At 49.3% G+C, this 14,347-nt stretch overlaps 1 protein-coding gene across 4 annotated transcripts in view; it reads left to right on the plus strand.

Moving 5' to 3' along the window:
- Positions 1-14,347, plus strand: part of LOC119958339 — a 45,381-nt gene that overhangs the window by 25,231 nt on the left and 5,803 nt on the right. For 3 of the 4 annotated variants that reach the window (XM_038786781.1, XM_038786780.1, XM_038786782.1), the window contains 3 exons: positions 2,717-2,936; positions 6,091-6,185; positions 9,552-11,736. In XM_038786781.1, the coding sequence (XP_038642709.1) occupies positions 2,717-2,936; positions 6,091-6,185; positions 9,552-10,199 (963 nt within the window). In that variant the 3' untranslated portion in view covers positions 10,200-11,736. Of the gene's footprint in view, positions 1-2,716; positions 2,937-6,090; positions 6,186-9,551; positions 11,737-14,347 lie in introns of those variants that run through there. The other variant, XM_038786783.1, reaches the window with a different exon arrangement.

Raw genomic sequence — 14,347 nt, forward strand, 5'->3', positions numbered from 1 at the left:
CTTTACTTTCCAATATCTTTCTCACGCGGCCCCCCCCCCCCCCCCCCCCCCCCCCCCCCCCCCCCCCCCCGCCCCTCCCGCCCCTCCCCTATTCTGTTGGTTCGCCGGTGCAATATGAAATGAAAATCGCTTATTGTCACAAGTAGGCTTCAAATGAAGTTACTGTGAGAAGCCCCTAGTCGCCACATTCCGGCGCCTGTCCGGGGAGGCTGTTACGGGAATCGAACCGTGCTGCTGGCCTGCCTGGGTCTGCTTTCAAAGCCAGCGATTTAGCCCTGTGCTAAACAGCCCCAATATGCCCAGGCCACAGGTTTTCAGGCCCATGCAAATACCACTTTGTAATCAACCTTCGAAGTGTACGAAGGTAGTTGGATGGCGGATCCTCCTATCCTTTCTGTGGAAGCATCTTGTCTCAGCACGCCGATTTTCCTATTCAGAATATAAACTGATAAAAAACCGTAGACAAGACCCTGTGGGCGGTGCTTCATGGCACAAAACTCCCAACAATTTTGGATGGTGGTCCCAGATTCCACCTTCCATAGATCTCCATTCATTCCATTCATTCTGTGGGGATCAGTGGCAAAATTTGGGGCAGCACGGTAGCATTGTGGATAGCACAATCGCTTAACAGCTCCAGGGTCCCAGGTTTGATTCCGGCTTGGGTCACTGTCTGTGCGGAGTCTGCACGTCCTCCCCGTGTGTGCGTGGGTTTCCTCCGGGTGCTCCGGTTTCCTCCCACAGTCCAAAGTTAGGGTGGATTGGCCTTGCTAAATTGCCCTTAGTGACCAAAATTGCCCTTAGTGTTGGGTGGGTTACTGGGTTATGGGAGTGGGGTGGAGGTATTGGCCTTGGGTGGGGTGCTCTTTCCAGGGGCCGGTGCAGACTCGATGGGCCGAGTGGCCTCCTTCTGCACTGTAGATTCTATGAAAATCCTATCCTTTAAATTTCGGCGTCGGGCGCCTGAAATGTCATGAATCATCTTTTTTTTGTATGAACTGCTGACTGATGTGGGGCCGGATTCTCTGATGCCCGACGACGAAATCGTTCGGCGACGGGGCACAGGATCCCCGATGACGACAAAATCGGGGGCGGCGCCGCTTTCGCGATGCTCCGCCCCCTGAAAAGCGGCGTGCTCGGAGTGCGCCGCACGCCATATCCACGGCCTCAGGCTATTGCCCCACCCCCCACTATGCTCCACCTCCGACCGGGCGAGTTCCCGACGGCGTGGGACTCTCGTGGTCCCACCCGTCGGGAATTCAGCGTGGCTGCTGTCGGGCGAGGAAAGGATAGGCGGGCGAGGGCAGCTCATTTGGGGCTGGGGGCACTTTGGGGGGGGGGGGGCGGGTGAACGCGAGCTGGCCGAAGGGGGGGTATTTTTGCGGTCCGCGGGCCGCGTCCGCCATGAAGCACGGCGCTGCAGGCTGCCACCGTGTGCGGCCACAGACCCGGACCGTGTCGGCAGCCAGAGCTCGGAGCTCTACGCTGCCGGGCTCCGAGACGCCCCGGAGCAGGGAATCGGTGATCGTTTTGCCCCAGTTTTCCTGGCGTAAAACACCACCGTTTTCATGCCGGTGTGGGGGGGGCTTAGTCTCCCAAACAGAGAATCCAGCCCCTGGTGTATATTCCCAGCATTTCAATTTCCTACATTTGTTGTTGATTGTTTGGCTAGGTTCCCAGCAACTGTTTTCCTCCGTGTGGGAGAATCAGCAGCCTGTTGCAATGGGTATGAAGAGTCAGCTTTTATAGTTTCCAGGGAGAGAATCCCTCCTCCTGATGATGTGCCAGTGCAAATGTTAAAATGCCAGTTTTGGGCTTGACTCTCCCCTTCGTGACTGCACGGCCACCAATAAATTAGGCTCTGGACCGGAGACTGAAACGAACCAACCTTCCCAGAGCCAGAGTTTGTGACATAACGTTGTTGCCAAGCTGAACGATTCTACGCTGGAGCACCAGGCTAACTGTTCTCGGGGGAGTGGTCCTGGGAAGGTAACCCTGAATTATTCTTGTAGCCCTAGGGGGGGGCAGGAATGTGCCTCGTGGGCCCACAAAAAATTATCCGGGCCGTTGCCGCCCTGGGACTGCCATGCCTTTCTCATCTGATATCCAGTTCCTTTGAATAATTGGGCAAGATATCCACAGGCAGCCAGTGCAATCCTGACCACTTTGCGCAACTTTCAAACTAAATTTCTGCCCCCTCTGTGCTAATGTCGGTCACGTCACGGCAGCTGAAATGGATCCCTGATTTCAGAAACTTGGATCTCGCTGGGCTTTCCGCCATAAGTTGTTATCGTGGTTCAGTCTTGTGTCGAACCTTGGTACTTAACAAGGTACTTGGTACTTGGGGCAGCACGGTAGCATGGTGGTTAGCATAAATGCTTCACAGCTCCAGGGTCCCAGGTTCGATTCCCGGCTGGGTCACTGTATGTGCGGAGTCTGCACATCCTCCCTGTGTGTGCGTGGGTTTCCTCCGGGTGCTCCGGTTTCCTCCCACAGTCCAAAGATGTGCGGGTTAGGTGGATTGGCCATGCTAAATTGCCCGTAGTGTCCTAAAAAGTAAGGTTAAGGGGGGGTTGTTGGGTTACGGGTATAGGGTGGATACGTGGGTTTGAGTAGGGTGATCATTGCTCGGCACAACATCGAGGGCCGAAGGGCCTGTTCTGTGCTGTACTGTTCTATGTTCTATTAACAGCTGTGTCTCTCCCTTTTTTTTGTCCAGGTGGAGCATTCCGGTGTGGTCGCTCCATTCTCCCACAGAACTCTGTCACATCCATCGTTCCACTCCTTTTACGCCGCTGTCTCGTCTCAGCAGTCCCACAGCTTCCCCGCTGCAGTTGATGACTCAGGATTCGAGAACCAAGAGTTCATTGATTCTCACTCTAAGCCTGATCGAACAGTGAAATCGGAAGCCAGCATCCTCCGTTCCCAAGACATTCACAGTAAGACTGAGTAAAGAACTGTGCAATAATACCATCGGAATATCCGTTGTATCAATCAGAGCTGTCTGTATGTAGTTTTTACTCCCCAGCATAAGATGCGGCCAAATGAAATTCTACCTTTGGAGATCTCTTGTCTAAAACTTGCTTGTTTTTCATCTCAATCCTTCTTCTCTATTTCAATGCCACAAAGAGTATTTACTGTGGGCTCATCACTCCTACCGGGCATCCCCTAAACACTTCATAATCAGTAAATTGCTTTTGAACTGCAGATACTGCTCTGCAGGCAAATGTGGCGGACAAACAGCACACGACAATGCATCAAAAAGAAAAAAGAAAAAATCTGTTTTGGTGCTGGTCTTGGTAGTGTGGACGAGCAGAGAGATCTCAGAGTCCATGTGCTTAGATCCCTGAAGGTTGCCACCCAGGTTGAGAGGGTTGTTAAGAAGGCGTACGGTGTGTTAGCTTTTATTGGTAGAGGGATTGAGTTTCGGAGCCATGAGGTCATGTTGCAGTTGTACAAAACTCTGGTGCGGCCGCATTTGGAATATTGCGTGCAGTTCTGGTCGCCGCATTATAGGAAGGATGTGGAAGCATTGGAAAGGGTACAGAGGACATTTACCAGCATGTTGCCTGGTATGGAGGGAAGATCTTACGAGGGAAAGGCTGAGGGACTTGAGGCTGTTTTCGTTAGAGAGAAGAAGGTTAAGAGGTGACTTAATTGAGGCATACAAGATGATCAGAGGGTTAGATAGGGTGGACAGTGAGAGCCTTTTTCCTCGGATGGTGATGTCCAGCACGAGGGGACATAGCTTTAAATTGAGGGGAGATAGATACAGGACAGATGGCAGAGGTAGGTTTTTTACTCAGAGAGGAGTAAGGGCGTGGAATGCCCTGCCTGCAACAGTAGTGGACTCGCCAACATTAAGGGCATTTAAATGGTCATTGGATAGACATATGGATGATAAGGGAATAGTGTAGATGGGCTTTAGAGGGGTCGGCGCAACATCGAGGGGAGAGGGCCTGTACTGCGCTGTTATGTTCTATGGTGTTCATGCCCATTTCCTCTGGAATTCTTGCTCTGAAACTCCGTTTTGTCACTCCTCCTGCTAACTTTCAATGCCTGTGTCAGACATGAACACCACATGAACGTCTTGGGCTGAATAACTGTTTTTTGTGTGCTGTAAATAGAACCCCTAAAGCGCAGAAGGCAGCCATTCGGCCCATCGAGTCTGCACTGGCCCTCTGAAAGAGCAACCCAACTGTCCCCATAACCCCAGTTAACCCGCGCATCTTTGGACTAGAAGCAGCACGGCGACGCAGTGGTTAGCAGTGCTGCCTCACGGAGCCGAGGACCCGGGTTCGCTCCTGGCCTTGAGTCACTATCCGTGTGGAGTTTGCACATTCTCCCCGTGTCTGCTTGGTCTCTCCCCCACAACCCAAAGATGTGTAGGTAGGTGGATCTTTCCAGGGGCCGGTAACGAGTCGATGGGCCGAATGGCCGCCTCCTGCACTGTAGATTCAATAAAAGGTGACTGTGAAACTACCGGATTGTTGTAAAAACCCATCCTGTTCACTAATACCTTTCAGGGGAAGGCACTCTGCCGTCCTTACCTGGTGTGGCCTACATGTGACCCACAGAAAGTGGTCAACCCAATGGGCAATTGGGGATGGGCAACAACCGCTGGCATTGCCACTGATGCCCGTATCCCAGAAACGAAATGGTCCTCTGATACAGCCTGAAAGGTTGAATTGAAGAATGCGACGTCGCACCACTTACCCCAAGGGCAATTGAGGGGACACGATAAACATCTTCTTGACCAGAGATGCCCACATGGTGCAATTTTCTTTTTATCCTTTCATCGCATGTGGGCGTTGCCAGCATTTAGCTGGGCTAAATCGCTGGCTTCGAAAGCAGACCAAGGCAGGCCAGCAGCGTGGTTCAATTCCCGTACTGAGGAATTGAACAAACGAATGTGATATAAAATAGGATTATTAGTTAGAATAATGTAGAGGATAGAGCCGGTCTGATGGTAGTGAGTTCACAGACAAAGGACAAAGGGATTCAGAAAGCATGGCCAGGAAGGGGGAGGGGAGCCTCGTGCAGGGTGGTGAAAAGGATGCTGGGTAACAAGAGGCCCAGGGTTGAGGAATGCCAAGTGAGCCAATCAGGATATACGGCCGGGTCAGGAGGTGTATAGGATGACCTATGGGAATCTTGTATGTGAAACTTGATGCCATTTGAATGATATGTGCAGAGTTCTCTTTGTCTCCAACCTCACTCGGTTCTGGGGACTTCAGAAGCCTGTGTTCTAAATCTCTATAGAGCGGGTCAGCCTTGCAAGTTGTTTAAAAATAAATAATACTATACCTACAGATCCCTCTCGAGTTTCATTGAGGCCAGACTGACGGGTAAAGAACTTAATATTGTCAGTACCGGCCTCCCCGAACAGGCGCCGGAATGTGGAGACTGGGGGCTTTACACAGTAACTTCATTTGAAGCCTACTTGTGACAATAAGCGATTTTCATTTCATTTCATTTGCTGTCCATCCTGACTGCCCTTGTGGCTGAGTGACTTACCGCGCCATTTCACAGTCAACTTGCATTGCTGAGAGTCTGGAGTACCCAGACCGGGTAAGGTTGGCAGATTTCCTCCCTAAGTGAAGCAGATGGGGTTTTTAACGACAAGAAATGGATCATGTTGGCCATTACTGAGATTAGCCTTCAATTCCAGATTTTGTTAATCGGGCTTAAATTCCACTAGTTGCCGTGGTGGCACATGAAAATGAAATGCAATGAAAATCGCTTATTGTCACGACTTCAATGAAGTTACTGTGAAAAGCCCCTAGTCGCCACATTCCGGCGCCTGTCCGGGGAGGCTGGTACGGGAATCGAACCGTGCTGCTGGTCTGCTTTAAAAGCCAGCGATTTAGCTGAGTGAGCTAAACCAAACCCTCTGGGAGTACTAGTCCACTACGTCACCAACTGCCCCTAAATATGAATACTGGAAAAAGCTCCGTGTTTGTTATTCTTTGATACGCCTACGACGCACTTTTAATCTGATATGACATGAAAGATGTTGTTTAAATGTAAATTGTTGGCCCGACCTACGTGGAAAGTCCAAAGTCTCACCGCCCTTCCACCTTTCTGTTTCAGTGCCAGTGATCCATCCTTGTGAGTTTTTCTACACTGACCCATTGCTGCCGTCTGGTTACCGTGTGTACAACCATCTTTCACTTCCCACACGCCAGGTAATGAGGTTGGAAAATGTAGGTGATTCAGATGTGGCACTTTTTTGTCGCGTGGGTTTATGTGGCCCCTAGCGCACCGTTGATTTTCATTGCCCCATTGGCGGCTGTGCCTTCCGCAGCCTCGTCACTAATTCTGCAATTCCCTTCCTCCTGCGTTTCCCTCCCTCCTGCGTTTCCCTCCCTCCCTCCTGCGTTTCCCTCCCTCCCTCCTGCGTTTCCCTCCCTCCCTCCTGCGTTTCCCTCCCTCCCTCCTGCGTTTCCCTCCCTCCCTCCTGCGTTTCCCTCCCTCCCTCCTGCGTTTCATGCTCTCCTTGAAACCCAAACTTTGACCAGGTTTTCGGCTACCGTTGTCTTTTTAAAAATAAATTTAGGGTCCCCAATTCTTTTTTTTTGTTTTCCAATCCAAGGGGCAATTTAGCGCGGCCGATCCGTCTGCCCCTGCACAGCTTTTGGGTTGTGGGGGGTGAGACCCACGCACACACGGGGAGAATGTGCAAACTCCACACGGGCAATGACCCGGAGTCTGGATCATAGAACATAGAACAGTACAGCACAGAACAGGCCCTTCGGCCCTCAATGTTGTGCCGAGCCATGATCACCCTACTCAAACCCACGTATCCACCCTATACCCGTAACCCAACAACCCCCCCCCCCCCTTAACCTTACTTTAATTAGGACACTACGGGCAATTTAGCATGGCCAATCCACCTAACCCGCACATCTTTGGACTGTGGGAGGAAACCGGAGCACCCGGAGGAAACCCACGCACACACGGGGAGGATGTGCAGACTCCGCACAGACAGTGACCCAGCCGGGAATCGAACCTGGGACCCTGGAGCTGTGAAGCATTTATGCTAACCACCATGCTACCCTGCTGCCCCTAAATTGTCCTGGGACCTCGGCGCCGTGAGGCAGCAGGGCTAACCACTAGGCCACCGTGCTGCCCTCATTTTACTTTGTTAAAGGTGCTTTATAAGTGAAAGTTGCTGGTGTTTTGGCCACCGTAGGATAATGTTTTTTGGCTTTTGCCTGGTGGTAATGCCTCAAAATGCGGTCAGTCGTCCGTTTATGGCATTAAAAACAGCTATATGGGCAGCACGGCGGCGCAGTGGGTTAGCACTGCTGCCTCACGGCGCTGAGGTCCCAGGTTCGATCCCGGCTCTGGGTCACTGTCCGTGTGGAGTTTGCACGTTCTCCCCCTGTTTGCGTGGGTTTCGCCCCCACAACCCAAAGATGTGCTGGGTCTGTGGATTGGCCAGACTAAATTGCCCCTTAATTGAAAAAAAAATGAATTGGGTACTCTAAATTTATAAAAAAAAAACAATAAATAAATAAAACCAGCTATATGGCTGTCCATTTATAAAACGACATCTATCACCAGGGATCTAACGCACATTCCTGGCTTCATGTGAGAGGCCCTATTGGGGTCCTATGAAATATATACCGATTGTCATTTCAGTAGGAGCCTCTTTGGGAGGCTCTGATCAGTTCCACAGGGAATGGAAGAGGCCCCCCTGAAGGTAACCTTGAATCCAGGGTCCACAAAATAATCTGTGCCACTGCCCACTCTGGGGCCTTCCTCCCGCTAATTGCATTGCCAGTAACACTCCAGCCCAACTTCCATAAGGGCAGCATGGTAGCACAGTGGGTAGCACTGTTGCTTCACAGCGCCAGGGGCCCAGGTTCTATTCCTGGCTTGGTTCACTGTCTGTGCGAGCCTGCGCGTTCTCCCCGTGTCTGCGTGGGTTTCTTCCGGGTGCTCCGGTTTCCTCCCACAGTTCAAAGACGTGCAGGTTAGGTGGGTTGTCCATGATAAATTGCCCCTAGTGACCAAAAAAGGTTAGGAGGGGTTATTGGGTTTTGGGGAATAGGGTGGAAGTGGGTAGATGCAGACTCTATAGGCCGAATGGCCTCCTTCTGCACTGTATGTTCTATGTTCCATTCTTCAGGCTGCACCGGGACACCCATTTGGTGTCTGCAGCTTGTCCAGTACATGCTAATTTGGGGGGGGGGGGGGAGAATTGGGTACTCTTAAATTTTATTTTATAAATTAAGAGTACCCAATTCATTTTTCCAATTAAGGGGTAATTTAGCGTGGCCAATCCACCTAACCTGCACATCTTTGGGTTGTGGGGGCGAAACCCACGCAGACACGGGGAGAATGTGCAAACTCCACACGGACAGTGACCCAGGGGCCGGGATCGAACCTGGGACCTCGGCGCCATGAGGCAGCAATGCTAACCACTGTGCCACCCCGGGTGCTCTTAATTTTTTTTTTTTAAATTTTGAATACCACTTATTAAATTTCCTTTTAACCTTCTCTGCTCGAAGGAAAACATTTACCCAAAAGGTACTCCCAACTGCAGACACCTATTCGATTCAGTGAAGTTACTGCTCTCTGTATTACAGAAGTGATTGATTGATTGATTTGATTTATTATCACCTGTACCGAGGTACAGTGAAAAGTATTGTTCTGCGTACAGTCCAGACAGGGCATTCGGAGTGTAGTACTACTCAACAGAGAAGATGTGTGAAGGGATCAGTTCAGTCCATAAGACGGTGCTTCAGGAGTCTGGTAAAAGCGGGGGAAGAAGCTGCTTTTGAATCTGTTAGTGCGCGCTCTCAGATTTCTATATGTCTCCTGTCTGATGGAAGAGAATAACCCGGGTGGGAGGTGTCTTTGATTATGCTGCCCACTTTCCCATGGCAGCAGGAGAGATGTGATATTGCATAGATTATCATAGAATTTACAGTGCAGAAGGAGGCCATTCAGCCCATCGAGTCTGCGCCGGCTCTTGGAAAGAGCACCCTAACCGAGGTCAACACCTCCACCCTATCCCCATAACCCAGTAACCCCACCCAACACTAAGTGTGTGTTTTGGACACTAAGGGGCAATTTATCACGGCCAATCCACCCTAACCTGCATATCTTTGGACTGTGGGAGGAAACCGGAGCACCCGGAGGAAACCCACGCACACACGGGGAGGATGTGCAGACTCCGCGCAGACAGTGACCCAAGCCGGAATCAAACCTGGGACCCTGGAGCTGTGAAGCAATTGTGCTAACCACCATGCTACCCTTATGACTTTCCTCTCTCCCCGACGCAACCAATTATTTTCCATAGGGACTAGCAACTACCTTCGCTCAGTGTGAATCTGCATCTCAGCGCCGCAAGGTAATTTGAATACAAACAGCTTCAGTGAAACACAATTCCATCCACGCCCAAAAACTGTGGATGGTTGTGTTCCCCCATCCTTAGCACAGGCCAGGCGTTGAACCTCCGCAGTTGCCTCCGTATTTCATAGCTCCAGGAGTTGGTAAACTTAACCATGTGACTAACAATTGCAATTCTATTGATTCTGCAGGTGCTTCAAGGTTTACGACTCAACACTCCTTCTCCCATCATGTCTGCATGTGTGGCCCCAAACATTCAGCCAGAGAATCACACTCCTTCCGGGCGTGCTCCTCACTCTTTGAACAGTTATCAGGAGCAAAGGAGCCCGATATCTGAAGCTGAGCGTGACGCCATCAGCACCTTGTTGGACCTTAGCCAGTGTGACCAGTTGGACAACACTGGGACACAAGCCTTGCAAGTAGCACAGAATAGCACATGTACTCACCAGACACCAGATGTCCAGGATGCCAAAACAATTGGCGTTAACTTACCAGCCAACTCGGGAGGCTCGGGTATAAATGACAATGCTGACACCAATCGAACTCCCCTCCCGTTTCTTAACCACTGGAGCAATTCCCCGTTCGAGTCTTCTCAAAACACAGAGCTTAATAAAGTCTGGCACATAGCGGAGCCGTGCGAACACTCCTCTTGGCAGCAAGATCCCACTCCGACATCCCCAAAATCTGACGGTAGACCGACGAGCACTTCCTCGGAGGCTGAGAGTAAAACGTTAGACTCTGCGAAGTCGTGCGCTGGGAGAGAGTCCGTAGACTTTGTGGACGCTGTGCCCGAAGTTGCTCAAGAAATTGAAGTGAGCAATTATGAGTTTCCTACTTAAGATAGCCATATTGAGAAAGGAGAAGAGTATTGGAAAAGATATAATGGGCCTCGGAAGAAATGAAGCAGCATTTGTGTGCCCGGAGAAGGGCAGGGATGGCAGCTGGGAGCAAGGGGTCAACAGCCCGTTATCCCATGTTGAAACTAGTTTTAATTTCACTCCAGAAATTCAACATGGCAAAGTTGATCTCTTCCCACGTGAAGTTGTGTCCCCCGTGGTTCCCATACCGGCGTTAGTGAGTGTGGGGGTGAAATGGAACAGTTACACACTTATAGCTGAGAAACATGAAGGTAGTTCAAATGTGTCATCCTTCTCTCTGAAGGGTATGGCGATACACCGGTCATCTATGCTGGTAAATGTCAGCTGTTGCACTGAATTGAATTCTACTGGCTTAATCTCCGAGAATTCACTGCAAGTTTAAAAAGAAAAATTGAACACTTGGTGATCGATAGAAATGATTAAATTAAGAGTCTTTTAGAGTTTATGTGCCTGAGGAATGTGAAGCAGTAGCTACCCACTTTCAGTTACCCATCTTGAGGGGTTGGGCTTAATGAGAGGGCGGGGTGGAATGAGAATCGGTGAGACAGAAGTTACAATGTCTAACCGTACGGTTTGTTCGGACGCGCAGTGAGGGGGTCAGAAAAGCGCCGGTTTCCGAGAGAGAGAGCTGTCGTGATGAAATGAGCAAAGGCTCCAGTCAAATGAACAGGAATGAGTGATGTTCAGGACAGTCACGACGACATGTTTGCGCGGAATAAAGCCAGAAAGTGCTGGGACAACTCGGCAGGACTGGCAGCATCTGCGGAGAGAGCAACCAAAATAACGTTTGGAGTCCACTGCAACTCTCCTTCAGAACTGAAGAGGCAGAAATGTGATTTGAGCTTTCATGCTGTCGAAACAGTCGGGGGGAGAGTCAGGTGGAGGGGAAAAAAGAAGATTGGGAATAGGTTATATGGCAAAGATATCATGGAACAAAAGGCAAAGAGAATGGGAATATTAGTCGTAAAGGAACATTGCATTGGTCCAGAGAAGGTGTTAGTAGTAGAATAAAAGTCAGCACTGTCTGAAAGTAAAATAGAATGTGTTAATAGTAGAATAAAGGTCAGCACTATCTGAAAGCAAAATAGCAGAATGTGTTAATAGTAGAATAAAGGTCAGCACTATCTGAAAGCAAAATAGCAGAATGTGTTAATAGTAGAATAAAGGTCAGCACTATCTGAAAGCAAACTAGCAGAATGTGTTAATAGTAGAATAACGGTCAGCGCTGTCTGAAAGTAAAATTTGAGAACAAGATACAGACTGGCACGGCCGGAAAAATAATACAAAATCGAGGACAGACTTTATGGCCTGAAGTTGTTGAACTCCATGTTCAGTCCAGAAGGCTGTAACCTGCCTAATTGGAAGGTGTGGTGCTGTCCTCAAGTTTGCACTGGGCTTCACTGGAACATGGGCAGCAGGCTGTGATCTCCTCAACAACCTCGGACCACAAACTCCTCCATTTTGAATTCTCTGTCTCCCCCCCCCCCTCCCCCACCCCCCAGCCCGTGCCAGTCTCTATCCTGTTCGCTCAGCTTTCAGACAGCACCAATCTTTATTCTGCTATTAACACTCTGCCGTTTTGTTTTCAGACAGTGCTGACCTTTAAGTCTGCTATTAACACCTACTCTGTATCATTCCCACTCTTCGCCTTTTGTTCCATGGCATCTTTGTGATTTAATCTCCCCTGCCCTCTAACCCATTCCTGATCTTCCCTCTTTTTCCTCCCCCGACCCTCCACCTTTCTTCAGCTCTGAATAAGAGTTGAATCAGACTCGAAACGTTAATGTTTCTCTTCCCGCAGGTGCATCCAGACCTGATGGTTTTCCCCCCAGCATTTTCTGTCTTCATTTCAGCTCTCCAGCATTCATAGTATTTTGCTTTAAGGTTGCACGTTTGAGGTTGGATTTTGATCCAGGGTTTTAACACGTTGAAAAATTCAGATTACTTCATAAATCACTTCGGAGCTCAGCAGGGTAATGTAAACTGGGAAATCTATTCAAGGTTAATTTTTTTAATGGAGGAAGCATTGAAACAGTTTTAAACAATAACCCCAGAGTCTTATGTTCCATCTTCGGGGCCTACCATGTGCACCCCGTGTCAAAGGTCTTAACAGGGGCACTATCCCCTTGGACTAGAGCCTTGAATCACATCTTGGGTGCAAAATTGGACAGAACGGGGACAGATTTCTCAAAATACCAGATGCTCTGTGGAATCTTACTGAATAAAAACGGAATTGGATTCATTCAGCCGTGGTAAACTAATAGCATCATTGATGAGATTTAATTTTGTGATAAGCGTTGACAGGTTACCTGTAACCTATCTGTAAATTGTACCCAGTTTACAAAACACATCACATCCTTCAGTCACAAGTGAGGACGGTGGAGGTGATTTTGTTGAGGTTTTGATTTGCGTTTCTTCACGTTGGGCAGTTGGCCTGCAGTCAAGTGATGGCACCGTGGGATTTACCGCCTGACAATAGTTCATTAAATCAAAGGGGAATAGCAAATGTCTTTTTTTGTTTGAGTAAAATGTTTACATTTGGTTGAAGCGTTGTGTTTAATGCAGAAGATTCACAAGGAATCAAGTCCAATGGGTAGAGTGGTCAGCAGCAGGACATTGAATGAAACCCATGTTACAAGGGCAACACCAGGCTGGAAAAGCAGCTCCCACCTTTGTGACCTGAAAATAAACAGATATTTTACCACATTGCTTCCTCTTTTGGCTTTTCTCCGTGTTCCATGGGATTGCCTCAATTATAGTTGATCAGCCATCATACCGTACAACCCCTACAATGCAGAAGGAGACCATTTGGCCCATCGAGTCTGCACTGACCCTCCGTGCTACCCCATCAACCATAATTGTTTTGCATTTGGCTGATGGTATTCCAGCCCAGTGTGCTTCTTGCTGCTGACATTCTCCTTATCCTGAATGGGGACTGGGATCCAATACACACTGATTTTGCTGCAACGCTGGCTTCCTGTGGCCAACAAGTACTGGAGTGGGACTCATTCATACCTCGGACCTTCCAGCTCAGAGGCAGGGGCACCACCAACTGTGCAACACGAGCTTCCAGATACTGTACTGTACGTATGGGGTCAAATTAAATTTCAACACCTATTTTCTTCATTTCAAGCCCATAAAGCGGGAGAGAGATCTCAACTCTTGTATCTGGCTGTGCAAAACCGTTTGCATATTTTGCAGTCGCAAGTTTTCTTTTTGTTCTTTATACATGGGGCTGGTTTAGCTCACTCAGCTAAATCGCTGGCTTTTAAAGCAGACCAAGCAGGCCAGCAGCACGGTTCGATTCCCGTACCAGCCTCCCCGGACAGGCGCCGGAATGTGGCGACTAGGGGCTTTTCACAGTAACTTCATTGAAGCCTACTCGTGACAATAAGCCATTTTCATTTCATTCATGAATTCCTTTGTTCTTAATACATGAATGGGATGGGATTAGAGGGTTATGGTCCCCAGAAGGGTACGGTTTTTTGGTTCAGACGGGCAGCATGGTCGGTGCAGACTTGGAAGGCCGAAGGGCCTGTTCCTGTGCTGTAATTTTCTTTGTCCTTAAGTCTGATGAAAGGTGAAGCCAAGTTGTCTGCTAGTGCTCAGTGTTTAACATGTTTAAAGTTATTGTCAACGCGACTTTATTTTGTCTCTCTGGTTCTTCTCAGCTGTGCCGACTCATGCCAAGTGACTGCCCTTGATATCAAGGCAGCTTGACTTGAGTATGGCATCAAGGAGCCCTAGCTAAACTCGAGTCAATGGGAATCGGGGGGGGGACCACTCTCCACTGGTTGCATCTGAACCAGAGGGGCACCAATATCCTGGGGGGGAGGTTTTCTAGTACTCTTCGGGAGGATTTAAACTAATTTGGCAGGGGACTGGGAACCGGATTTGTAGTCCAGCAACTAAGGAAGCCGATATTCAGGACGCCAAAGCACGTAGTGATGCAGTGGGGCAGGTAACACTGACAAAGGAGAGTACTTGCAGGCAAGGAGATGGGTTGAAGTGTGTATACTTCAGCGCAAGAAGCATCAGGAATAAGGTGGGTGAACTTAAGGCATGGATCGGTACTTGGGACTACGATGTGGTGGCCATCACGGAAACTT

This window comes from Scyliorhinus canicula, chromosome 29, assembly GCF_902713615.1.
Source record: "Scyliorhinus canicula chromosome 29, sScyCan1.1, whole genome shotgun sequence".
Lineage (NCBI taxonomy): Eukaryota > Metazoa > Chordata > Chondrichthyes > Carcharhiniformes > Scyliorhinidae > Scyliorhinus > Scyliorhinus canicula.